The sequence below is a fragment of the Branchiostoma lanceolatum genome, chromosome 16 (assembly GCF_035083965.1).
Source record: "Branchiostoma lanceolatum isolate klBraLanc5 chromosome 16, klBraLanc5.hap2, whole genome shotgun sequence".
NCBI lineage: Eukaryota > Metazoa > Chordata > Leptocardii > Amphioxiformes > Branchiostomatidae > Branchiostoma > Branchiostoma lanceolatum.
This window is the reverse complement of record NC_089737.1, coordinates 6,601,970-6,628,710: the sequence shown is the minus strand read 5'-3', so window position 1 is coordinate 6,628,710 and position 26,741 is coordinate 6,601,970. Positions and strand designations below refer to the sequence as shown.

The 26,741-nt window shown below is 41.4% G+C and overlaps 1 protein-coding gene across 7 annotated transcripts; it reads left to right on the top strand.

Annotated features, from left to right (window-relative positions):
* The first annotated feature begins 1,560 nt into the window (after positions 1-1,560).
* Positions 1,561-24,894, top strand: LOC136421311 (dicarboxylate carrier SLC25A8-like). Of its 7 annotated transcripts, XM_066408526.1 has the most exons (9): positions 14,613-14,743; positions 18,464-18,591; positions 18,765-19,003; positions 19,743-19,765; positions 20,148-20,436; positions 20,782-20,982; positions 21,356-21,545; positions 22,205-22,297; positions 23,046-24,894. In XM_066408526.1, exons 3-9 carry the CDS (start codon positions 18,949-18,951, stop codon positions 23,173-23,175), a joined length of 981 nt encoding a protein of 326 aa, XP_066264623.1. In that variant the 5' UTR covers positions 14,613-14,743; positions 18,464-18,591; positions 18,765-18,948; the 3' UTR covers positions 23,176-24,894. The 7 variants fall into 7 exon arrangements, with proteins under 7 accessions (XP_066264622.1, XP_066264623.1, XP_066264620.1 ...); XM_066408525.1 differs by lacking the exons at positions 14,613-14,743; positions 19,743-19,765 and adding an exon at positions 1,561-1,582; XM_066408523.1 differs by lacking the exon at positions 19,743-19,765 and having other exon boundaries at positions 18,770-19,003.
* The last annotated feature ends 1,847 nt before the right edge of the window (positions 24,895-26,741 follow it).

The window sequence follows — 26,741 nt, the reverse complement described above, 5'->3', positions numbered from 1 at the left end:
TGAGCTTTAGCAAATGTTTGAACATGATTTTATTCACAGGGGAAATATATCTGTGCAAATTCATAAAATAATCCGGGCATCTAGCTGGACCAAAGAAATTATTATTTACCGTTATGGTACAACGAAATTTTCTTCATTAATATCTATCGATACATAAGAACAACTGCCATGTATTACTGTGCTTGATACCGACCAAAAGACCACAGAGCATGTATTCAAGACTTCATGCATTGTTGGAGGCTCTACTAAGCAAACAGTTTTACATTCTTCTGAACACTTACTGTTGGAATAACAACGTCCAAAACATAGCTATATTTAGTCACTGTTGCTGGGGGCTCGTCGGGGGCGTCGTCCACGTTCTCGCTCTTGATTGGTGAAAATTGGCAACATACCCACGCATCTGATTGATCGAAATTTTAAGTGTGTTTACAGCTGATGGACAAAACAAATATTTTTGTGGCTTGTCAAGCCGGATTTGGCGCCTGCATGCCGCCGTAGAGAGGAAATAACGTGAAAATCACCGACATAACCAACTTAACAAGAATCTGGAGACCTCATATCTCCATGAAATATTTTGATTATGCAAATGACCTCCACATTTGCATAGTCTATGCTTGGTCAAGTACACCTTTAAATGAATTACACAGGTCGCAATGTCCAGATCACAAGCTATCTGCCACCAAAAAATCAATGGCATAGTATGGCCAGGTCAAAAGATTTAAAAAAACACAGTTCTGCTGCAGTACAAAGGTCAAATACCAGGGGGGCCCAAAATCGACCTTGACCTTTGTCTCACCAACACCTACCCACAAACCAAATATCATCATAATCGATCTAGAGGTTCTTGAGTGACCACAATAAAAACGGAAACACAAACACAAACACAAACACAAACACACACACACACACACACACACACACACACACACACACACACACACACACACACACACACACACACACAAAAAAAAAAAACTATATCTCCATTTTTCATGTAGATAACAAGGAGGTAATCAAAGAACCTGCTAAATCGTATAATATAATAGCCTCCATCAGGTCTCCCTTCGGAGGTATGGATCGTAGAATTCGGCAAAAAGGGGAAGAATTGGCCAGGAGAGTCAGTGCACGGAAAGGCACATTTCCCCCTCCGAATGAAACTGAGTGCGCGAAACCTATGGTGGCCAAACTCCCCTGGCAATTATTCTACCGAGAGCCAGCGTAATTAGTCTAGCGTCTGGCAAAGAAACTATATTTTGGCCAAACTCCCCTGGCAAAATCACTGTCCCAACAGCTAGCGTAGCTAGTCTGGCAGAGACCTACATAGTATGTGGAGGGAGACTGAAGTGGTAGTAACGTTATATGTAGTGGGTCTAACCTATAACGGACATGATTTTGACACATATATGATTAGTGTATTTAGATAGTTAGACCATATGGGAGGTGGGGTTTACATAAATTACTGGGATAAGTAAACCATCGATTGGCTAGTGAAAGTAGCCAATCAGGGAGTAGCCTATTGTTAGCATAGCTGAACTTGGGAGATGTAATTGTCTAAGAAGTTAGTCGTGACCTCAAATCTCAGGTATGCATACATGTTAGTTATAGCTCGTAGATTATAGTTGTAACAAATAATCTCTAGAGCTCTATACTGTAAACGTACTGTACTGACCTATCTATCTATATACACTGTACCTCTAGCCCTGTTATTGTAGCTTTGTAGATTATCTGAGTAAGGTATGCGTTGATTTTGCCCGTCTGGGGTAGTAAATTTGGGTAACAGGTCTTTTCGCCCCCTGACCCGTTCGTCCCCTGGTCCTTTCGTCCTCATCATGGACATTTCGTCCTCCCATTTAACAACATTTAAACCCTAAATGACTAGTTATTTTATCACGTATTATTCAGATTCATTTAGATATTACTTTAAAAGTATTTTCCGGCAGCTAAACTCTAAGCCGGCGAAGTACTTGCCGTTTCCAGACGAGTCATACTTCGATCGCGATACACTTCCAGTCGGTCTTGGGCAGCGTTTTTCAAAATACAGTCCCATACAGTCAATATTCTTGTCAAAATTTCATTTCAGTCAGCTCATTTACTCACACAAACTCCGTAAAAGGCGCCCACGAGCGATTTGCAACATGCGTAAACATCCAAGATGGCGGGCGCGGCGGCGGCGACATGATGATGTCCCTCGCCGCTCGCGCGTCACTTTAGTCATGTTAGTGTCGGTTTTCCAACGTGAAAGACTTGAGAAAGCAACACTGAAGGTTTTTTGAGATGTTATGATGAAAATTGAGTACTTTGTAATTGTGAGACAAGCGTCATCCTAGAACGAAATGTCCATGACGGGGACGAAAGGACCCGGGGACGAACGGGTCAGGGGGCGAAAAGTCTTGTAACCGTAAATTTGGTCTTTGAATTTCACAGACGCTCTTTTCAATTAGCAGAGCATGGATTTTCCCCGACATAATTTCTTATACAAATCTTTTAGATTATACTGTTTATTCTAAGTGTGGCTTTCTATTTGTCTTCGCCGGTCAAAAGTTCTAATTGGGCTGTTCCAAAAAAAAAATGAGGAGGGGGGGTTGACGACACCCCCAATCAGCTTCCAACCCCCTTCATCCTGCAATCCCAATCCTAAACTTTTCCAACCCCCTCTGTCCTGAAATCCCAATCCTTAACACTTCCAACCCCCTTCATCCTGCAATCCCAATCCTAATCAACCCCCTTCATCCTGCAATTCTAATCCTAATCAACCCCCTTCATCCTGCAATCCCAATCCTAAACACTTCCAACCCCCTCTGTCCTGAAATCCCAATCCTAAACACTTCCAACCCCCTTCATCCTGCAATCCCAATCCTAATCAACCCCCTGCAATCCCAATCCTAAACACTTCCAACCCCCTTTATCCTGAAATCCCAATCCTAAACACTTCCAACCCCCTTCATCCTGCAATCCCAATCCTAATCAACCCCCTGCAATCCCAATCCTAAACACTTCCAACCCCCTTCATCCTGCAATCCCAATCCTAATCCTTGCATCGACTTGTTGAAGGTTCTGCCATAATCTCCAAGCAGATCTACACTGGGCGCGAAAATCGTATATGCTGGACCTTCTCTGGCTAGCATATACGATTTTCGCGCCCGGTGTAGATCTGCTTGGAGATTAGTTCTGCCACACAACTAAGCAAGTTCTGTGCTTTAGTTTGGAGTCCATACATGTAAGTGGACATTTTCTTGTGTTCACATTCCTGGATCAGATTATTTGTATCTAGCCTGGGTGCCATCCTAATTTCTACCGGGGCTCCTACACTCGCTACCCTCAAAAAATTTTTAGGAGTGTAGGAGCCCCGGTAGAAATTAGGATGGCACCCAGGCTAATTTGTATCCACCGCCGGAGGTAGTTTGGGGAGAATTCATCCAATTCAATCCTATCGAAAATTGAGTGTGAACGCGAAACACGATTGATTCACCGGGGATTTCGGCTGGTTCCGGCATCGCGCGGGAAAACAGACTCAACGGACTCAAATCATGGCATACTTTAATCCACTTGGGGAAAAGCAGTGTGAACACAAAAATCAATCACGATCGGATTTATTCTATCGCGATTAATGTTTAATCCGATCCATTTTTTTTTAGTGTGAGCGGGGTCCAATTGGTTATGCCAAGTAGGTTCTATTTTAAAAAAACCTTGGTAACTGCTTGCCTCTGCCTTTAGTCCCTAGTCTCAACTCCAAGTGACTCACTGTCTTTACTTGCATAATGTGGGATAATTATTTTTGAGCCTTGGTGCGAAGTGATGCCTGCAGACTCAAGCTATTGACAAGCTTGCATGAATAGGTCTGCCTAGCCTTTGAACAGTATGCAAAGTAACCAATGTGTGAATTGCATGTCTATCCATAAATTCAAGTCATGAATTTATTTGTGCCCTGAAAGAACACTGGAAGTTTTCATAATGAAAAAGTCAGAAACTGATCACCATGTCCAGCTCATAGTGCCAGGACACAAGCATAATAGGGATAAAGGAATTTGAATTAACTGGTGTACATTCAATGCACGTTTATTAAATTTATACATACCTTGGTGTACTTGTATATAAGGTCCAGAATTACTGATATGTATACCCAAACTTTCTGTCATAATCTGAGTATGGATATAGGCAAGCTAAGGTTTTATTAGGCATGCAAAACGTCATATTCCATGGAAAAACATCTAGAACTAGATGATTTTGATTTACGCTCAGCAATTAGTAAGATTAGAATTAGAATTAGTGCCCACCCCCTTGAAATAGAGAGGGGCGATACTAAAAGCTACTTGTGTACAAGGAGGTTATATAGACCTCCTTGCTGTGTACGAAAGAACTTGTAAATACTGCATGTCAAGCATGGTGGAAGAAAAAACACATTTTGTTTCAAGTTGCCCCTTCGTTCTACGATCAAGAAAGAAAGGCGCTGTTTCAAGAGGCCACCACATTCCATCCAAATTTGACCATGTTATGTAACAGACAAAAAGAAAACTACTCTCCTCTAAAGACCAACCCTGAACTAGAAAACCACCCAATAAATTCAGCTAACGTAACTCCCAGACCTCGAGTCTGCTTCTGAATGCCGTGGTGTTCACTTCAGTGGAGGGCTCCCTGTCTAAGACAGTTGAAGTTAAATTACTTCAGCACACATTTCAAATGTAGAAAATGATTATCAATGTACAGTTGCACATAAACAAGTCAGCTTTGTAGTAACTTAAGTTAAACCAAGAATATGAAGCAATGACAACACTCTGTCATGCTCTGACTGGTAGAATGTCTCAGACATTGGCTGTCAGTATACAAATTACATGTACAGTTCTACAGAGCCCCAGGGAGTCTATACTGGTTTCTGTCAGACTACCAACGAGACACCACAATTACATGTATAACTATAAGGCATATTTCAAGACACACAGCTATCAAAGCTAATTCTCTTCACCGGAAAATATAGATGCAATTCCAACTTTGAAGGGGTTGCTTGGCAGTTGAAAACACAATGTTATGGTTTTCAGAAAGTTGCCTAGTAAAGTTACGTATTGTATTGATTACGAGCTTTGTTACACCTATACATGTGATGTATGATGTATCTGGGTTATTTTTCTTTGACAATGTTTTCTTCAAAAACTAGTGAGAAAAATACAAGATTTTTAAAACTTGAGACGTCAGTTAATATGCAAATGATTTCCTGTCGTCTGCTCTGATCCCATTCCATTGTTCTTGGAGCCAGGCGGGTAGAGATCCCCTACAGAGGATAATCCATTTATGATGTTGGGATGAGGGTTGGAGTATAGGAGGAGGACCCTGGGTCCTGGATTCTTGATAAAGTGGGATCATTCGTCTTCCACTGTCTCGGAAAAAGAAGTAAAACCCAAATAAGATAGAATTTAGTGTTAGTATTTAGACTAGAAAAGTCACAATATGCTGTATTGTTATGTATTGTCTGTCCGTCCTTTCATGTTACTTGCAATTAGCCTACGGGCAAGAACTTGCAATAAACTTTCGTATTCACGCTGCACAAAAAAAGTGGCTGGAAAATCAGGGTGGGTTTTTTCAATCAAGGGTGGATGGCTAAAATGGATAGGTTTCAGGCTGTGGTCTGGTCACACCAAGGACCTCCTTGGTCACACCAGGATTTGTGACACATATGGAAGCAACTCCTGCTGGCCCCCCAAGTAGAGAAGCACAATCATTTACACTCATGCCATGAGACTTCTTCATAACACCAGTACAAGTGTGAAGCTTGTGTGGCCAAACGATAGCAATGACTTTCCTCTTTTGAATTTGCAGTTATGGAACTCGGGACTTCTGAGAAAATAATTAGTATACGATTTTCCCAGATCAGGCAAAAGCCTCCCAAGTTGGGAGTCCTTTGCCTAATCTGGGGAAATCGTATATTATCTTGTATAAAACTTATTATCAAATTTGATTTCAAAAATTTAAATTCTTCTTTTCTCAGAAAAAAAGCTAGCTAAGTTGCCCTGATCTAGAGACTAGAACAGGGTCCAATACACATCTGTGCCTGGGCACTGTCTGGCCAGTGGTGTTTCTTATGAAACCAAGGAAACAAACAAGAGTCAAGACTGTTTCATTGTCTGCAAAAAGCATCGCATCGCATCATGAATGGCAGGTATTGAAATGTACAACCCCTTTTCAGCATATTTTCTTCATTATTTTGTCTATTTTTGGTGTTTGTGAACTGTACAAAAACAAAACAAAAACTCACGGACACCACCTCAATAGTAGATAGGCAACAACATCCCAGTGCACTGGAGGACCCCCATGGTGGTCTAATCACTTAGGTACACAGATGTCATGAAGCTCTTCTCCTTTGGAAACACTCATATCTTTTTCCAAGAGGGTAGAATACAATTTGATTTATTCTAGAGAGTCTAGTTTGAAGGGTATCAATAAAGTTTGATTATTTTCCCTTCAAAACTGCAAGAACTCTGGTAAGGATGATTTTTTACAGAAACTGGTGAACTGTAAACAGGCACCCCACTGGGCAGTCAGGCTGATAAGAAGTACAAAAGCCATGTGTGGCCATGTGTTGGTTTCACACTGTGTTGTTTTGGATGGAGGATCCATTTTTTTTTAGTGTGAGCGGGGTCCAATTGGTTATGCCAAGTAGGTTCTATTTTAAAAAAACCTTGGTAACTGCTTGCCTCTGCCTTTAGTCCCTAGTCTCAACTCCAAGTGACTCACTGTCTTTACTTGCATAATGTGGGATAATTATTTTTGAGCCTTGGTGCGAAGTGATGCCTGCAGACTCAAGCTATTGACAAGCTTGCATGAATAGGTCTGCCTAGCCTTTGAACAGTATGCAAAGTAACCAATGTGTGAATTGCATGTCTATCCATAAATTCAAGTCATGAATTTATTTGTGCCCTGAAAGAACACTGGAAGTTTTCATAATGAAAAAGTCAGAAACTGATCACCATGTCCAGCTCATAGTGCCAGGACACAAGCATAATAGGGATAAAGGAATTTGAATTAACTGGTGTACATTCAATGCACGTTTATTAAATTTATACATACCTTGGTGTACTTGTATATAAGGTCCAGAATTACTGATATGTATACCCAAACTTTCTGTCATAATCTGAGTATGGATATAGGCAAGCTAAGGTTTTATTAGGCATGCAAAACGTCATATTCCATGGAAAAACATCTAGAACTAGATGATTTTGATTTACGCTCAGCAATTAGTAAGATTAGAATTAGAATTAGTGCCCACCCCCTTGAAATAGAGAGGGGCGATACTAAAAGCTACTTGTGTACAAGGAGGTTATATAGACCTCCTTGCTGTGTACGAAAGAACTTGTAAATACTGCATGTCAAGCATGGTGGAAGAAAAAACACATTTTGTTTCAAGTTGCCCCTTCGTTCTACGATCAAGAAAGAAAGGCGCTGTTTCAAGAGGCCACCACATTCCATCCAAATTTGACCATGTTATGTAACAGACAAAAAGAAAACTACTCTCCTCTAAAGACCAACCCTGAACTAGAAAACCACCCAATAAATTCAGCTAACGTAACTCCCAGACCTCGAGTCTGCTTCTGAATGCCGTGGTGTTCACTTCAGTGGAGGGCTCCCTGTCTAAGACAGTTGAAGTTAAATTACTTCAGCACACATTTCAAATGTAGAAAATGATTATCAATGTACAGTTGCACATAAACAAGTCAGCTTTGTAGTAACTTAAGTTAAACCAAGAATATGAAGCAATGACAACACTCTGTCATGCTCTGACTGGTAGAATGTCTCAGACATTGGCTGTCAGTATACAAATTACATGTACAGTTCTACAGAGCCCCAGGGAGTCTATACTGGTTTCTGTCAGACTACCAACGAGACACCACAATTACATGTATAACTATAAGGCATATTTCAAGACACACAGCTATCAAAGCTAATTCTCTTCACCGGAAAATATAGATGCAATTCCAACTTTGAAGGGGTTGCTTGGCAGTTGAAAACACAATGTTATGGTTTTCAGAAAGTTGCCTAGTAAAGTTACGTATTGTATTGATTACGAGCTTTGTTACACCTATACATGTGATGTATGATGTATCTGGGTTATTTTTCTTTGACAATGTTTTCTTCAAAAACTAGTGAGAAAAATACAAGATTTTTAAAACTTGAGACGTCAGTTAATATGCAAATGATTTCCTGTCGTCTGCTCTGATCCCATTCCATTGTTCTTGGAGCCAGGCGGGTAGAGATCCCCTACAGAGGATAATCCATTTATGATGTTGGGATGAGGGTTGGAGTATAGGAGGAGGACCCTGGGTCCTGGATTCTTGATAAAGTGGGATCATTCGTCTTCCACTGTCTCGGAAAAAGAAGTAAAACCCAAATAAGATAGAATTTAGTGTTAGTATTTAGACTAGAAAAGTCACAATATGCTGTATTGTTATGTATTGTCTGTCCGTCCTTTCATGTTACTTGCAATTAGCCTACGGGCAAGAACTTGCAATAAACTTTCGTATTCACGCTGCACAAAAAAAGTGGCTGGAAAATCAGGGTGGGTTTTTTCAATCAAGGGTGGATGGCTAAAATGGATAGGTTTCAGGCTGTGGTCTGGTCACACCAAGGACCTCCTTGGTCACACCAGGATTTGTGACACATATGGAAGCAACTCCTGCTGGCCCCCCAAGTAGAGAAGCACAATCATTTACACTCATGCCATGAGACTTCTTCATAACACCAGTACAAGTGTGAAGCTTGTGTGGCCAAACGATAGCAATGACTTTCCTCTTTTGAATTTGCAGTTATGGAACTCGGGACTTCTGAGAAAATAATTAGTATACGATTTTCCCAGATCAGGCAAAAGCCTCCCAAGTTGGGAGTCCTTTGCCTAATCTGGGGAAATCGTATATTATCTTGTATAAAACTTATTATCAAATTTGATTTCAAAAATTTAAATTCTTCTTTTCTCAGAAAAAAAGCTAGCTAAGTTGCCCTGATCTAGAGACTAGAACAGGGTCCAATACACATCTGTGCCTGGGCACTGTCTGGCCAGTGGTGTTTCTTATGAAACCAAGGAAACAAACAAGAGTCAAGACTGTTTCATTGTCTGCAAAAAGCATCGCATCGCATCATGAATGGCAGGTATTGAAATGTACAACCCCTTTTCAGCATATTTTCTTCATTATTTTGTCTATTTTTGGTGTTTGTGAACTGTACAAAAACAAAACAAAAACTCACGGACACCACCTCAATAGTAGATAGGCAACAACATCCCAGTGCACTGGAGGACCCCCATGGTGGTCTAATCACTTAGGTACACAGATGTCATGAAGCTCTTCTCCTTTGGAAACACTCATATCTTTTTCCAAGAGGGTAGAATACAATTTGATTTATTCTAGAGAGTCTAGTTTGAAGGGTATCAATAAAGTTTGATTATTTTCCCTTCAAAACTGCAAGAACTCTGGTAAGGATGATTTTTTACAGAAACTGGTGAACTGTAAACAGGCACCCCACTGGGCAGTCAGGCTGATAAGAAGTACAAAAGCCATGTGTGGCCATGTGTTGGTTTCACACTGTGTTGTTTTGGATGGAGGATAACAGTTTTTTAGAGTTGTTTGTATGGTGCAATAATGTTGTAACCTCCCTCCCTGAATATCGGTAAGCAATTCTATAGAGTTGATCAAACTTGCTATGAAAGAAACAGTAGGAAAATCTACTTTCTGCATTGGCCTAAAACTACATAGCTGGGAGTCTTTATCCAATCAGGACAGGGGTGTGAATGGCTCCCTGCTGATCCTGCTAAGTGAGCCCTGGACTGAAGTACAAATTTCATGTGTATGAATTTATGACATGACCTCGTACCAACAATTTCCTGATATGTTGTAGACCAAAAGCTTTCCCTACATGGACCAAATATGTTTGATTCTTGCGCATGGAAAATCTGCTTGTCAACACATGCAGATAGCGGATGCACTTTTTCAAGAGCTGGCACCATGTTTTCCCTTCTGAGCTATTTGATTGCATCAGATTGATGCGTATCCATCCTGTAAACTGGGCCAAAACTTGATTAAAAGATATTTCCAAGTGACCAAAACATCATAAGTTTTCACCTAATCTAATTCATTAACCAGGAAATTACTGGGTCACATTTCTCTTACAAAATTAGCATATCCATTCACCACCATGGGCAGAACAGCTACTAGTGATCTATAAAGTAGTTGATATTTTGTTATGATTTAGCTATAGACAAAGTAAAAGTAAAGTTGACCCTCTGTCCATATCTACTGCATGAATCAATCTGCTGCTCTATGCATGCTATCTATTGATCAGTACCCCCTGGAGGCTCAGCCCTGTTAATCTGTTGTTATGGTTGTGTGATAATCACTTCCCCTCCCTCTGTCCACCCATCTCTCCAAGAAGCCACAAATTACAAATAATATCCTTTTCATCTAAGTGTTCAAAGTGTTAACTGACAGTCATTGTAGGGTTAATTGAGGAGTACAGAAAAATTTGCATCAGGGTGAAATATTCGCAGTGATTTCATGTTCGCGCTTTCGCGTGATCTCCCCGCAGTGAAGTCCAAACTACCGCAAAAATTTGTTTTCTATTATTACCTGTCAGACCCCCTTACTGTATAGTGCCAGAATCCTGTCCCATCCTGCCACCAACCCCCTAAATCCTAGATCCTATCCCAACCCAACTGTCAGACCCCCTTGCCAAAATCCTGTCCCGTCCTGTCACCAACCCCCTATATCCTAGATCCTGTCCCAGCCCAAATGTCAGACCCCCTAAATCCGAAAATCCTGTCCCGCCATGTTCACCAACCCCCCAAATCCTAGAATCCTGTCCCAACCCAACTGCCAGACCCCCTTAAAGTGCCAAAATCCTGTCCCACCCTGTCACCAACCCCCTATATCCTAGATCCTGTCCCAGCCCAACTGTCAGACCCCCTAAATCCGAAAATCCTGTCCCGCTGTCATCAACCCCCTATATCCCAAATCCTGTCCCAGGTCGTCAACCCCCTCTCCTCATTTATTTTTTGGAACGGCCCATTGTTACCAAAGAGGTTAAAATCTCCTTGTTGTTACTGTTCAAATTTTCGCGCGTCAGTAGTATAACTGCTTAGAGCCCTATTGTAATTCATTCATTACATTATATCCCCTGTGCCCTTCATTGTCCTATTTCTTTGTTCTCACTTTACCAAGTGTTTGTGACCCCACGGCTAGGCCCTGACAATTACCCCGCAAACTTGTGAAAGTTGCCATTGTTCAGTTTGACCCTAACTGGCTTGCTTACTGTTGTTTTAGCAGTGGCCCGTAATTTGCATCAACATAATTTTGTGAGTTTTACTTGTGAATTTTACTTGTGAATTGTCATATTCCAAATCTGTTGGTTTAGATTTCTTTGATCTGTTTGTACTGCCTTGTTTTGAGAACTTCCACCAAAAGCCTAATAATTGTATAACAAACGTCAGATTGTACTTTCTTCCTATTGGTTTTGCCCTGATGTTGTAGATCTGTGTAAAAAAATATCTGTTAGATTACCCGAATAAGGTATGGATCTACGAATACACGACAGACAGTAATCAAACTGGTTTGGCTATGAGTCCATACATCGCCATTAAAGGTAAGAGCTAAGATCCCAAACATCCAAGCCCTTTAATTTATTACATGCGGAACGCTGCTCTCTGTGCGAGCAAGAAGGTTTTATAAATCCTCCTAGGTGCGAGGTATGTCCTTAACAGTGCTGTGTCAGAGAGCTTTTGAGGTTTTGTCCCTACAACTCGGCCCCTGGGACAACTCGGCCCCTAGCTCAGGACAACTCGGCACGAGCCCCAAAACTGACATAGACCAGCAAACAGTCTAGTTCCAATCCAGGAATTGCTCAAACCCTCCCTAGTTCCCGGTCCAAAATTGCTCACCCCCTAGTTCCTGGTCCAAATAATTACTCCCCTCCCTCCCCCTCCGATGTTTTTTAACAGTCCATTGGACCACACCCGGCATTGTCATGACTCAGGCACCCGAGACGTGACACAGCAAACTTTCCATAACGAGTTCTTGAAGGAGCACAAGTGAAGTGTCCTTACCACCTGCACGGCTCCTTAATCAAATCTTCAGAGCAACGGTCCGTGGAATTGAAATAACCAACAAACGTTGCTGGTTTAATATCCCGGTCGTTCCAAAATAAAGCCACATTTGACATAGTATGGTAGTTCCTGTACCTTTCTCACCATTTACTTCAAAGACTTATTGTTGTTACCTCCGTGAAAACGGAGGTATCGTTTTTCGGTGTGATGTTTCATGTTTGTTTGTCGTGGTGTCTGTCTGTAGAGTGGGATGTGCACATGTGAGACAGAAAACGGTGTACTAGTACATGTAATTGAACACTGGCAAGATGGGAAGGTTGACTTGGCCAAGGCCCGAAGTTGGTCTCGCATGCTGGGATGAAGTGATGCCAGTCATGGTCACCGTTGAGTGTTGAGAGTGGCAGGTAGTGATCAATAGACGTCTGTGATCTTATCAAACCCTTGTTTGCAAAATTATTGAACTACGATTAAACAAGGCGTTCGAGACTATGTTCGCGGAGGTGTGAGGTCTACGAACTTTTGTTTCTTGCTTGAAGAATGCCGACAGTAGGTTAGCTAGGATGTTCTAGCTATGCTGTCCAGCCGCTTTGTGACGTCAGCATCATGACGTCACCAGAACCCGTCTCGTACGTCAGTGTTTACGTTTTGGACATTTAAATATTCTAAAACAGACATTCTCGTCCCCAGGCGCCGGATGAAACAGCCAGAGTATTGTTCAAACAAATCTAGATTGGTCTTTCCCGAGTCTGTTGGTTTACTGTAAATTTGAAACAAAGAAGCGAGTAGAACTTGAAAAAACTCTAACTTTACCAAACTTGTCTTGGGCTGAATGATCCATGCAAATTGGCCCAAATAGCCTTCTTTCTAAATCTTAGAGTCTTGAGATTTTTAAATCTTTAAAAGCTTCTCCGTTATATAGTCACTAGACGGACGGTTGGGGGGCATTTGAACTAATACCAAGAGCTTTATAAATCAAGTCCTACAAGTAGTGTATCTAGATTGTTGTCGACCTTTCGTATATTAATCACCCTCCTAAAGTTTTGAAATGGCTACCCCACAGACACTTGTTGCGGGTTCTATATGCAGCTGTTGTTGTCTGTTGTGATGGTGGATGAAAATAAGCGCCACATGCGACATGTGTGACCCGGATCGGTTTGTTTTGGTCGTGTGTCACGAGGCATGGCGTGTGGACAGTGGAAGATGTCAAAATAACACTAGTACTGTTCACCGTTTGTGAAATGGGTTTAATACTTGACTTTGATCCCTACCAAGGGTGAAATTTGTTGTTTGAAGTTTCTTGGATTCTTGGATGTCAATATCCTTCCTTTTTGCAAGTCATTCGACTTCCCTCACAAGCCTGGAATCATGATCCAGTAAAGGGATGAGCGGCCTAAATTGGAATATGACCTTCCTACCTGGCCGAAAGGATCTACTCTACTCTATTCTTAAGATTAGCCCCCTCCGTTCAATTTCTGAAGAGGCCTTAAAACACCTTGTCATCTCCATAAGAACTGGTGAATCATGTTGTCATGTGTTTCTCACATTTCATACAAACAAGGAGACTGTAACGTCCCTGATACAGACGTCAGTGCCTACGCAATAGGCTCGTCTCGTGTCACACATATGACATTTGACATTACCGACAACCCCTCTCGGCAAGATGTGACCATTTCACGCCACGACGATGTAAACATCTATATGTCAACATAGCTATTAAAAGAAGGTCAATGACCCAACTGCGTTTAGTGGCTAACTTGTGACAATTCTGTGATAGCACAGAAGCCGACAAATTTGCTATTCTCACCTTCTACTGATATTAAAACTGATATTAGAAATTCATATCTTATGGAATGAGAAGCAAACCAACGAAATTGGTGATCCTAAAATGAGTTGGCAGAAAAATCGAACGTCCGGTTTTCTCGGTACGGAAGCGGTGACGTTACGTGTTTTGAGGCTTTGTTGATTTCGCCCCAGGCTCCACAGGTATTGTTTTGATTCACATCTGTTGTCGTCAGGAGGTGTTTACTGCGAGTCACGGGTTCGATCCCCGGTCCCATGACTGGAAACATGACGGGAAAACAGCTTGCTTGGATTATTGGGGGGGGGGGGGGGGGGGGGGCTAAAAAGAACAACGCTGGGGAGGGCCACTGCGCAAGTGTACAAATAATAGGGGACAAGGGGCGCACGTTGCCTAAAAAAATTGCAAATAAACTAACGGTAGAATATACGGTCAGTTAATATTACATATGTCGGAACCAAAAGTCACCGTGTAATACGTGAATTTAGTAGAAATGGACTGAAATATGTTGATTATACCTCGATACTTCTTGGTTGTCCTTATGACGTCAATCGTTATTATGTGGGAATGGGGGAGGCGTTGTCCATATACTGATAGTTGATTGGTCAATAATCTGGCACACCTCCAAAATAATCAACCCTCATTGGCCATACGGTGATCACGTGACATAGCCCACCATTACCCAAATAAGGAGGCATAATTGGAGGTGGCGGCCGTGAATCGTTGTGTGATTGGCTAGCCGTGACACACCTACCAAATACAGCGCTATGATTGGTGAGGAGATAATCACACCCTCGTCACGCCAGTGCACGTAGCCCGACCGCCGGCCGAAAAGCAGTTAGATTTTCAGCGGACGGAGCGAGAAAAAGCAGGTATTTTTACCCTCCTCTTGCTATTTTTTCTTAAACATTTCTCCAAGACTACTACAGGAGGTACATTTCTACTCCTATGTGTAAGTAGATCTTATTTTCAACCATTTCTACCGGTAAATTTGTCGGTTCTTGCCCGGGCGCCGGCTCTGCGGTGCCCGCTACCGGTTGGCTCCGGCGCGCTCAAGGTTGCACGACGGTTGCATCATCTTTTCATTTGGGCGCCTTTATTTCCCCATATATGCCTTTCTAGCCGCTTCTTGGTGAATTATTCCCCGACAAATCAGACTATCCTCCCAGAGAACCATTTCCGAAAGACATTCAAGGGTTCTGTTTAATTTGCGTCTTGTTCTAGAACGTATTCAGTCCGGTAGCTAGCTAGCTACCAAGGCTAGCTGCGCAGTTCTAGAGGATCCTAGAGTAGAGTAGAGTAGAGTTGAATATTCGGTTGAAATGGCTCGGCACAATTCACATATCGCTTCTTGTCTTTTAATTGAGTACATTTTGAGTTATTGCAGAGGGTTTAGACTAACGGCTGTGGGAAGGGAAGGGGTATTATTGTTTTTCGTAGCGGGCTTCTGTCCAAAACAGCCCGGCTCGAAGATTTACGCCCTGCGGCTTGTGATCTCACCAAACCGGCGTAGTCCTTGAGTCAGAATGACTGTATATGCTGTTCTATGGGGCCCCGTGGGCGTTCTTTTCGTGGAACTCCTAACTATGATCAACTCTTAGACACTGTAGACAGCTGGTTTCCGTTTCATGTCCAACTAAAACAAAAAGTTAACCATGAAACATGACGTAATGCTCGCCTGATCCTACCCCTTTCCTGTGTCGTTTTCGTTGGTATTGGAACTTTTTTCCGCGGATAACTTTGGGGGTCATACTTTCATACTTTGTAGTCTCTCTACCAGACCACGCCAGCTATAGGGGGAATATTTGCCACGGAAATTTGTCAACCAGAGGCTTCCATTTGCAAGCACGGTGGAAATATATACCGAACAGTGGATAGACTCTACTGGTCAATTATTCCCTTTTTGCCGAATTCTACGGTCCACACCCCGTAGGGAGGCCTAGTGTAGGCTAATACTTTGGGCGCGGCTTGAATCGCTCGACTGGAAATCTTAATCTTTAGGTGTGTCCTGAGTAAACAAAAGGTGGAAATGGTAAGGGACGCGACGGGGTAGCTAGGTCGAGTATCTTGGGACCTTTTTGATGCAGGGGTTGATGTTGATAAAAAAAGAGAGAAAAAAGAGAGGAATTCGGTTGAAATTTACATGTGCTGCAAATTAATTACTGCATGTTTTATGTGCAAAAAATTACTGCATGTTTTATGTGTAAAAATGACTGCTGACAGTAAGGTTTATAACATGGAACTTACATGTAAGTTTAGAAAGCCGATTTTCGCGATCGTTCTTACATGATTACCCAGTTTGAGAAAAGTTACTACTAGCTCAGACTAGTCAGAAAAAAATTGGCAAGTTTATAAATTATACCATCTGACTGTTTTATTTTTTGTATTCGCCTATTTCCATAAATTTTAGCCAGACCAACTGTAGACAGTCCTAAGTTCTAGATACAGTGTTTTCCATCGTGTTTGTCATCCGATATGTAACCTGAAACCTGTTGCGACCTCCCAAATATCGGTCGTTGACGTCTAGACCTGTTATTTTGAGAACGCCGGCCGGTACAGCCCACGATCTCGCCAGGACCGGATTGTTGTCCATAAAATCGATGCGTTTTAGCGCCGAAACGTCAGTTGAACTAATGCATTGAAGGTAAGGATACTTACTAAAGGGCTCTCTTTTTGCTGGAAAGGCAAGTGGTTTGTGTGTGTAGGCTTATGCTGTTCTTTACTTTTATTCATTCTCACGGTTCATTTTTGTTTCATTTCGGCACCCAACTACTGTGATTACGATTATTCCCAATCCCCGTGAGATTTGACTTCGACATGTCAAATTATGCTGATATAGGTGTAAAAGACCAAAAGGGAGACACCGAAAGTTATAATTTAGATGCATGAAGCTGATGTAGATCTTGTCTTCATTTGTGAAATATTACTAAATGAACATGAAAATAGGAAGACAATTAAGAGCTAACCTGTGGGTGTGACTTGTGGGAATTACTATCCCCAAGGACATTATATGACATTATAATAGTTGAGTGAAAAAGAATTCAACAATGAAGAACGGTCTAAACTGGAACAGTCCACCTGACCGAAAATTCTACTCTACTCTACTCGACTGATTAGTCCCGAACAAGTTGAATGCGTTCTGGGATAATAAGAAATGCTGTCTTATTTTCCCAAATCGAACCTGTAGGGCTTAGTTCTTCATAGTGGCGACTAGAATGTGTTGTTTGGAAGTTCTCTTTCTATAAGTTGTACAGAGCAAAGATATATACATGGTAGCAGTATTCTTTTGTTTTGAACGGGGGGAGTGTTCCCGAGAGTTACATCATCCACGTTTAGCTAGCAGCATGTCCTGCCTCGTGTGTCCTAGATTTTTCTAGGTCAGCGTACTGCGATGACCAGATGCAATCTTATCTGATATTGTTTGTCTCGGAATGTGTCGGTGGGGCTGGTTAAAGGACTTTCGTATCGCAGTACTGACTACTGTAACAGCGATTTTATCTCTTTTTTTGTACTGTACATGTTTAAATAACTTGTTCTACCGTAAAACAAATCAAATCATCTGTTTTCCAAATGATTTAATCCTTGGTTTTCCTGAGAAAAAATGATCTAGACATTGTTATACTACATCCAGAAAGTGCAACCTCTAGGTAGAATAGTGTTTAGCATTAGTTTTTTTCGCTGCTAGTTGCATGTTGAAAATTTCCCCTTCCTACATGATCCTACATTAGTACCAGTGCACGTGTGCTTGTACGTGGTTTGCCCTTAAAAGTGAGGCGTGGCGTCACTGTTGCCATGGCAAAGCGAACGGTTGATTTATCGTCTGACAGAAGGAGGTCGATTGATTATGGCGGGAAATGCAATCCTCCCGTCCAACCGGTTTTAATCTAATTAGAGGGATTTCCAGGATGCAGAGAACAGAGCTTCATTCTCTATATGCAAATCAATTTGAGCCCTCCAAGGAAGCAACAACTAAATTTGTTGCAGAGTATAGTGGATTATTCTTAGCTTTGCAAATATGGCAGTTCAGTTTCTTACAAACAATAAAATTGTCCCCCATGGCGTCATACCTAGCAAGGAGGTCCTATTTTAACCTCCTTGTACCTAGCGAACATCTGCTTGGAGATGATTACATTGGAAGAGAGAATCTTCAGATAGCGCCCCCACCGGCCAAATTGTGTACTGCAGGCACAATGTCAGGGTCATTGCCCTTCCCTTCTGGAATTTCTGCTGACAGTGACATTGCCAGCGGAAATTTCTGCCCATTAAATCAGGGCGGGATAATGTGGGAGTGTTTACTCAAACCTTTGAGTCAGATCGCCTGATCAGTGGACTTTGGTCCCCACTTCCATAAACAGGCAATCAAAGTGTTTAGTTTACTTTGCTGACAAGTGTCACGTCAGCCACAGAACAGGTTATTGACCCTCTGAGAACTGCAGTACCTACCATCCTGATAGGTGGCACTGTGTGGTGCTTAGGTGTCTTTGGTCACGTAGGAACTTGGTACAGGCAGTTTGTCATAGAATAATGATGCTTTTACTGAGTTTTAACCTTCCCAAAGTTGATGCTAACCTGACACAACTCTGTTTCTACAGGATTATGGTTCCAGGCTTCACTGTCTGTCTTTTCTGCAATATAAGTGACACCGCTAGACGGAGCAAACGCACCCAGCCAACAAGAACACACCAACGTTCTACTTTGTAACAAAAGGCCAAACTTTCTGGTAAGTTGCTAAGAATTTAAAACTACTTTTTGTTGATACAAATAGCATTCATGTTACTTGAAAGTCACCTTTACTGTATAGGTACAGACTGTAAGGAAAATGCTATACAGCAATTTGGCAAGACAGATTAAAAGGTTTGATTATAAGTTGGATTTTGTATCTTTCTTTTCCAGTATAGAACACATTTCGTGCAATCGCATCTCTACCTCAAAAGGCGAAACATCTGCAACTTCTCAACTAGTTGACTACAGTCGTGAAGTTGAAGCACCAGCGTTGTAAAACCATGGGCATCGGATTCAAGCCACTGGACCAGCCCCCCACTGTCGGGGTGCGGTTCTTCGCCGCGGGGTTTGCCGCATGTATCGCCGACGGCATCACGTTTCCATTGGATACAGCAAAAGTTCGCCTACAGGTAAGAACCCGGATGTTCTAAGTTGAAAGTGATGTCAACCTCACGCGGTGGAAAACGCCTTTTTTACCAGATAAAAAAAGGAATGGTCTATTTGCAAAAGCAAGCAGCAGATAAGTGCTTCGAGTCGTATCCAATCTGATAAAGATTAAAGAAAATATATCAACAGCTTAAAGAATGAAACGAAATCTGCTTGAAACTTTGTAAGAAAGAAAAAGGCTGATTCTCGAGTGCAAGTTTCATCTCATCAAGTGAGGTTGAAACACTACTTTTATTACATGTCGCAGTAGACCAATGCAATGCCTTGTCCTGTTTAGCCTCCGATGCAGACTCCTCCCGGCTGTTTTTTTGCAAGTTACTGTTTTTATACTATTACATTTTTTCTTCTTATTGTAATTGTATAAAAAATGTAACTTGCAAAAGAAAACAGCCGGGAGGAGTCTGCATCGGAGGCTATGTCCTGTTATCTAATATGCATTATGTGTAGGCAACGCACCAGTGTTTCTGCATGCTCTGATTGGTCGCTGTATGGTAGGTATGTACCAAGGATGACACCAGGAATTTGCACCCATCTCTCGACACTTCTGGGACAGATCCAAACCTGTCCAACTCCAGATTTTCCGTGGAATCCCCGGTTGCTGGAGACATCCTTGGACAAAAATACATCGCTTTGTGTGTGTCTGTTTGACGGTTTTTTTTATCCCTTACTAACGGCTTTGTTCGGCTTGTTTCTTGTTTACAGGGAGGGTAGAACCAACGAGCATGGTAAACAAGATGGCAACAATCCACTGCATGATGGGATAGAAACCTGGTGGTGGTGGTAGAGGAGAGCATGATGGGAAGGAATGGAGGCAAGGACTGTCGCTATAGCAACCCATCACCTAGCACGACACTCCGATTTTCTTTCTATAACTTCCTCTCTGCAGGCTTTGAGAGCACCGGCCGCAATGTGCATGTGCAGGATAGGACTGGAGAGCATCCCTCTGCAGTTCTAGGCATGCACAATTTGTGGTGGAGGGAAAATTCTTATTTTCAGGCCCCCCTTTTTTGTCAGACAAAACATGATAATTTCAGGGCAGGCCGGTTAGGTTACTTCTCCTTTCCTTTGGTCACTGTGACCGAACACATTCTGGCGCCACGTTTTCAGATCCAAGGAGAGGGTAGCGCGGCGGCCGCAACCACCGCCCCTCGCCTGACAACGCTGTGTACCAGCACCATGGCGGCTCAGTTCGACATGGCCGCCGGTCCGTTCAACGCGCAAAACCGGGGACTGTCCGGCACGATCGTCTGCATCGTGAAGCAGGAGGGTCCGAAGGGGCTGTACAGTGGGCTTGTGGCGGGACTGCACAGACAGATGAGCTTCGCTTCCATCAGAATCGGTCTCTATGACTCCGTCAAGACATTCTACCAGAAACAGCTGCGCAGAGAAAAGGATGGTGAGTTCTGTTCTCCAAATTTGTGTTCATGTCTTCATGTTCATTTGTGTTGACAATCTCTTTCAGCTAGCAACTTTTTTTCCATTTGAAACGATTGCAGTGCATGTGGATGCTGGGCCCAACAGTTTTGTTAGTAAGAGATGGCGCTAGAAGTTTTGAGACATAATATTCACGAAGTCTCCTTTCGTAGATGAAAGCTAGCCTGCCCAACCCTGGGCAAAACATTCTTTTGGGCAAAACATTTGGCCATTTTTCACCCTTTTAAGAAGTTTTATAGAGAGTATCTCACACCTCTGACACAACCTTTGTACATGCGTACTGACCGTTTCTCCCATCATCCCTCAGGCGCTAGCATGCCAACGAGAATTATGGCGGGAATCACGACCGGCGCGATAGCGGTGTCATGTGCGCAGCCCACAGATGTAGTGAAGGTGCGGATGCAGGCAGAGGGAGCGGACCCCTTCGCAGGGAAGAAGCGATACATCGGAGCCCTGAGTGCCTACAGGACCATCGCCAGAGAAGAAGGCATGAAAGGATTGTGGAAAGGTAAGGGGAGAAACATTACATTTGTTCAATGAGCCACAATTCCCACAGATATCCCTAAACTCTGTCAAAAGCGCCAGACTTTACGTAAATGTAGTTGGCTGTAATTAGCTTTTGAGTAGAATGGTTAGTAATTTACTAATTATAACTGACTGTTTAGACCATCACCTTCTTGACGAAATTGACTCGGCAGTTGGTACTTAATCTTTATAAATACAAGGTTTCGTTTGAATTGAAAACCTCATTTTAACTTTCCAAATGTTCATCATCATTATGTTGGGCGGATTGATGCTATGTGTAAAAAAATGCTAACAGAAGGTTATCAAAATTCTTGTTGATATTCCAAGCTAAAATCGTTAATCTTTCCTCTTCTCAGGCACCGGTCCGAACATCGCCCGGAACTCGATCGTGAACGCTACGGAGCTGGTGTGTTACGACATGGTGAAGGAGGAGATCCTGGCCATGAACCTGATGACGGACAACCTTCCCTGTCACTTCACCTCAGCCTTCATCACGGGCTTCGTCACAACGTGCGTCGCCTCACCCGTCGACGTCGTCAAAACAAGGTAGGCACAGATCTTTTTGAAACTTTATTCTTCAAGTGCAACATCGCAAACACTGTGTCTGAATTATGCTGCCTTTTTACAGTGGGTTGTAAAAACAGTTACATTCATACTTATTAAAATCGTAAAATTTACATATATAGCGGGAGATAAAAACAGTTAAAAATAGTATATACGGAATAAACAACAGTTGACAATATCATATGACATAATCCTATACTAGTGCTCCATAGCGACAATGTAGAGCGTATTATAAGTACAATCTTTTGGTGTAACGTAGTGGTAAAGTACCCATAATCGGGCGGTACCCAATATTGTAAATTTTGGTTGTGTCAAATAGGCGGAGAAAAAATTACTGTGTCAAATAGGCGGAGAAAAGGTTACAGTCTATGCATAGTGTTTTTAGAGCTTATATTTCTTTCCATGGGTAACATATTTGGATTTAAAGATAAATGTTTTCAATAAATCGTTTCGAGAATTGGTACTGTTACCTTAGCTTTTTGGCACATATTTATTCCATGCCATGGAACGTTTTATATGCATGTGTCTTTCCAAGTCGAACAGAGGAAAATGCATACAAGAAAGAGACATATAATGTACAAATAGCTTCGAAAATGGTAATTTTCTTCTACAAAGATAAAACTTATTTTCCTTGTCTCCAGATTTATGAACTCCAGACCAGGACAGTACACAGGCGCGCTGGACTGTGCTATGAAGATGTTCTATGAAGGAGGGCCGATGGCGTTCTACAAAGGGTAGGTTCAATTTAGTGCCCTCTAGGGATGCCCTTGCTAAGCATGGATAACCTTAGCACTACTAGTTAACTCAGAACGATAAGAGATACATAAATGTATTTGGAAATCTCCATGACTGATCATGATATGACAGAAATTTAAGCACTGCGATATTTTGAATAACACTGAAACAAAATGACATTTAGGGCTGCCAACACGGTGTTGTCAAAATTTGGAAAATGTCTGTAGAAATTTAAAAGAGTTGTGTTATATGGAGTTCAGACAGTTTTGGCAGTATGTTGCATACCGCTTGGCTCAAGGAGGGACTGAGAAACGTGTTAGGTCAGTAGTAGTCTTCATTTGAAGTAGCATGACCTCGTCATGATCATAGTGACGAACTAATGCCTTTTAAAACACGACCCAGCTCCAAATGGGAGCGACCTGGAAAGTAGGCCAACTCCTAAAGCCGGTGAACACCAAATGTGCACACCAAGCAGTTATTCTTACACGAGACATGATAGCCAAGGTTATATGCAAATTTGACAAATTGCCATTAGAGAAGCTTGAAAGCAATTTGCCTCTTAGCAAATAATAGTTTGGTTGATTTTCTAAAAAAGAATGTCATCTTACAGAAAAAGTGCAATGATATTATGAACTCATAGTTGAATAGATTACGGTACAGTATATACTTTTAAAAATCAACCCAACCAAAAACAGTGCTGTGTTCTGTGTTTAGTCCAACAAATAATCCTTTATGTTCTTTTGACAGATTCACCCCTTCATTTATGCGGCTGGGATCGTGGAATATCCTGATGTTCGTGTTCTACGAGCAGTTGAAACGTGGCTTCACACATCTCAACCAGCAAAACCGCTACCGCGAAGTGAAAGCGCCTATCTAAATAAAACACGGCCGGACACGACAACATTTGCAACGAGCGCACCTCTTTGATGGGAATAGTCTGACAGTCTTAGGAACTGTGTCTCAAAGAAAGTCTGTGGATTTGCGAAAAGGAATTCTTTGTTGAAGTTGATTCCTACGTGGTCTTGGATGCCGGAGAAGTGCCAACATGGCAAACGGACACTTAAAAGTGCCTAGCGAAAGAGAGAGGAATATGTCAATGTTAGGGTGTAGCCTGAATATTGTGCTATGTTCTCTTTGAGGACTATTTTTCTGAATGAGATTGAAAGGTTCGCATAGGTCCTTAAAATGTGAAGGGAAGAAGGGATGGGGTTTATATTATAAAGGGAAAGAAATATTATACTGTAAAGTGCTTGAATTTCGTATAACAAACCAGCAATTTGGGAGATAAATGGGAAGAGTTTTATTTTCGCCGGTACCATTTGTACCGACAAATTTTGGCAATTCTAAAGAAAACAACTAAATTTTGTCAAGCATTTTATAGCAATTCTTCATTCCAAAATTACACCAATGCTTCTGCTGCTTCACTGGTAACATCATAGATACCAATGTCTGTTTTGTAGCTCTGCTATAATTTTTGTCCGAAAGTCGAGCACCTTGTCTATTCAACAAAATAACTTTATCCTGAAAAAAGCATATACAATTCTCAGGTGACTAAATTTAGGTATATGTACGATTCACTTCCAGCTTGTGCGTTTTGTATAGTTTTGTTCTTACACGTTGACGGAATCAAGAACATTATGAAATGTCAGAATCACACATTGCAATGCCTTTACCTTTGTCACTTACTTTTGCACAGAATGTTATATAGAAGAATGATTAACATAAAAGATGCGGGACATCAGTAGACGTTTAACCCTCATGCACACTGCTGTAGTTACATTAGTTATATAAGGCAGTAGGGGAGGGTTGATTTTAGGTGAACAGTTAACTCTGAAGACAAGGGTTTACCGACAGAGGATGCTAGTACATGTACTAATGTGGAAAGATGGTTTGATTAACCCAATATTGGTGCAACGGTAGTGATACCGAATGGAAGTAATACTAATAATAACTTATTTTGTCAGAAAAAGTCACTCAATGTAAGTATTGAAAACTTAGAGACACTATTGTCACACTTTTAAAGATTGGTCATTTTGAACTTGGAAAGAATGGGAATTTGGGAAGTCCTACTAACTTTGGTATTTCAACATGTTTAATGCTCAGAAAAATTTTACATGTCAATGGAAAAAGTATGTGTCACTCTATGTTGTGTATATTATACATGTTTCTTTTCTAGTGGTTGATCATGAGATATTGGACTTCATGAGAACTTCCAAATTCTTTGTCTTTCAAAATGATGTGACCAGTGTTCTTGGAGATTATATGGATGGTATGTAATGGACATTATCATCACAGTATGTATGCAATAATGTTGTAGCAGACATTTATGTTGGTGTATTTGCCAAAACAATACATCAACTTTATATGTTACATGTTATCCTTGCAAGCTGCAATTTTGCTTTGTCAATATGGAGCTCATGCATTGTCTCTTGTTTTGTTATTTATAAGTCACTATGTGACAAAGTAGGTTGAAGTTTCCCTGTTAGAGAGGAGACTGAAGTTGTAAAAACTTGTAAATAATCCTAGAATCTGTGTATAAAGAATACAGAGACATTCATGACAGAAAATAAATACAAACCATTGTCTTGACAAAGAATGTTTTTGTTGCTTTTCTTGATGTCTTGTGCTGTTAAATGTTACAATTATCATCATATGATGTCAATGTTTTTCAGACACCAACTTGACTGGCATACCAACCATTCAGTCATAATAACTACAAACTCGGATTAATTCTTAATTCTGGAGCAAGAGCATTTCATGAAGACAGGATAGGAAGGCCTATAGACTGTATCACTTCTTAACCATAAGTAAGGAGGAATTGAACACAGTTCGTCCCTGCTTCGATACATTAAGTCATGCCAAGTCATTCCTTTGATTCTCAGACATTTTCAAGTAAAAATCTAGCAAGAGGTCATTATGAAATCAAACGGATCAGTGAAAAAACACCTTTACCACCTAAAACTGTCTACCAAGGTACAAAAACTCTCAAACTCCCCTCAGGCTCTGTTTTTATGTTGATTCTCTAATTTAGCATTTATCTAAATCCAAGAACTATCAAATTAAATTGGAGTAGTCAAAGTGTGTTAATTGCAAGGACACAAGTGGTTGGCACTTACAGTCTGTGCCCGTTCCTTTATAGACTGCAGACTATAGAATGCTTGACTTCCAACTACTTCCTAACTTCCAATGTCTGAAATGCTCAAGTTAAAAAGCTCAAACAAAGTACACATCCCTGCATGCATGCATCTAAGTCACATACCGTGAGTTCAGTGATCCATGTTGTTTTGTCCCTGTCCTAACTATGGGTTCAACATAGAATAATTTGGCAACAGCATGACCTAGAAAAGGTCAAAACATTTCAGTAATGACAACGTTCTGTAGGTCATCCACTTATTGGGCCCACCTCCCCACAAATGAGATCCCTGACCTTCAACTACAGATGTCAGCTAAAATGCATGTAGAAATACTAGTATACTGTGACAATCATGCTAGTGTTACCAGTTAAAGGTCATCCTTGTATCACTATGCTGTAGTTCACCCATGACCTTCCAACATGCCCCCCTCCCCACAAACGTCATCTGTGACCTTCAACAAGTGTCAATTACCCCCAGAGCACGTCCGCTCGTGCTACTGGCTCTCTAAGCGCAATGACATGTTAATAAAGCACATAATTAGTGTAAAACTGTCACAGGAGATTTTCTCCCAAACAAATCCATCAACTTTCTAATTTTGGGAGTTTGCTGCGAAGAGAAAACACGTAGCTGTATATGATGATGATTCACTGTGTTCTGCGGCTCAGAGGTTGAGGAAACAACCTCTGGCTGCATTCAGTCTTTCTTCATTTCTTTCCACTGTGCCTTCTTTCCTGCGAGCTGCCGTAGCTCTCTGAGTTTCTTTGCTGTTCTTAGGTCTCCAATTCCTTTGTTCTTGAGGTCTGTTTTTAGGACACTTAGTAGCTGTATATGGCCCTTGCTAAAACCTGCATTCATCAAGATGTTATAGCTCTGTAGATAATTCTGTCAACACAGCATTGACATAACTCACTGGTAATGGACAATTTTAAAAAGTTCAATCTATTGATTGAGAAAGAGTCCAATCTATTGATAACAGAATGTTCTAGATGACGCTTGCCACAGTTCACCAACAAAATTTCTATAATGCCTGCGATTCTTCAGGGGTTAAAGATATCAAGTGTCACTGTCAGAACAAGAATATCCAGTATTGCATCATTTTAAAGGGGCTTCGGTTTATTTAGTACAGTAACCTTTAGATTAGGTTTCTCATTTTACAGACATCTCCACAAGCAAAATTACACAGGGAAAAGACAAGAAACACAACATTTGAATTTATCCCATTCAAAATCAAGATCAGGGGACTCTCTTTCAGTTTTTAATTTACAATTCAGCCCTAAAGTTTTGTTTACAATTTGAAACAGGGGTAACG

What these genes read in the sequence shown, in the direction of transcription:
- LOC136421311 (XM_066408520.1), top strand. Translation starts at nt 19,833, where the DNA reads ATGATGGGAAGGAATGGAGGCAAGGACTGTCGCTATAGCAACCCATCA. An exon ending in GCTGCGCAGAGAAAAGGATG is followed by an intron (nt 20,437 to 20,781) that starts GTGAGTTCTGTT and finishes ATCATCCCTCAG; the next exon opens with GCGCTAGCATGCCAACGAGA. An exon ending in GTCGACGTCGTCAAAACAAG is followed by an intron (nt 21,546 to 22,204) that starts GTAGGCACAGAT and finishes CCTTGTCTCCAG; the next exon opens with ATTTATGAACTCCAGACCAG.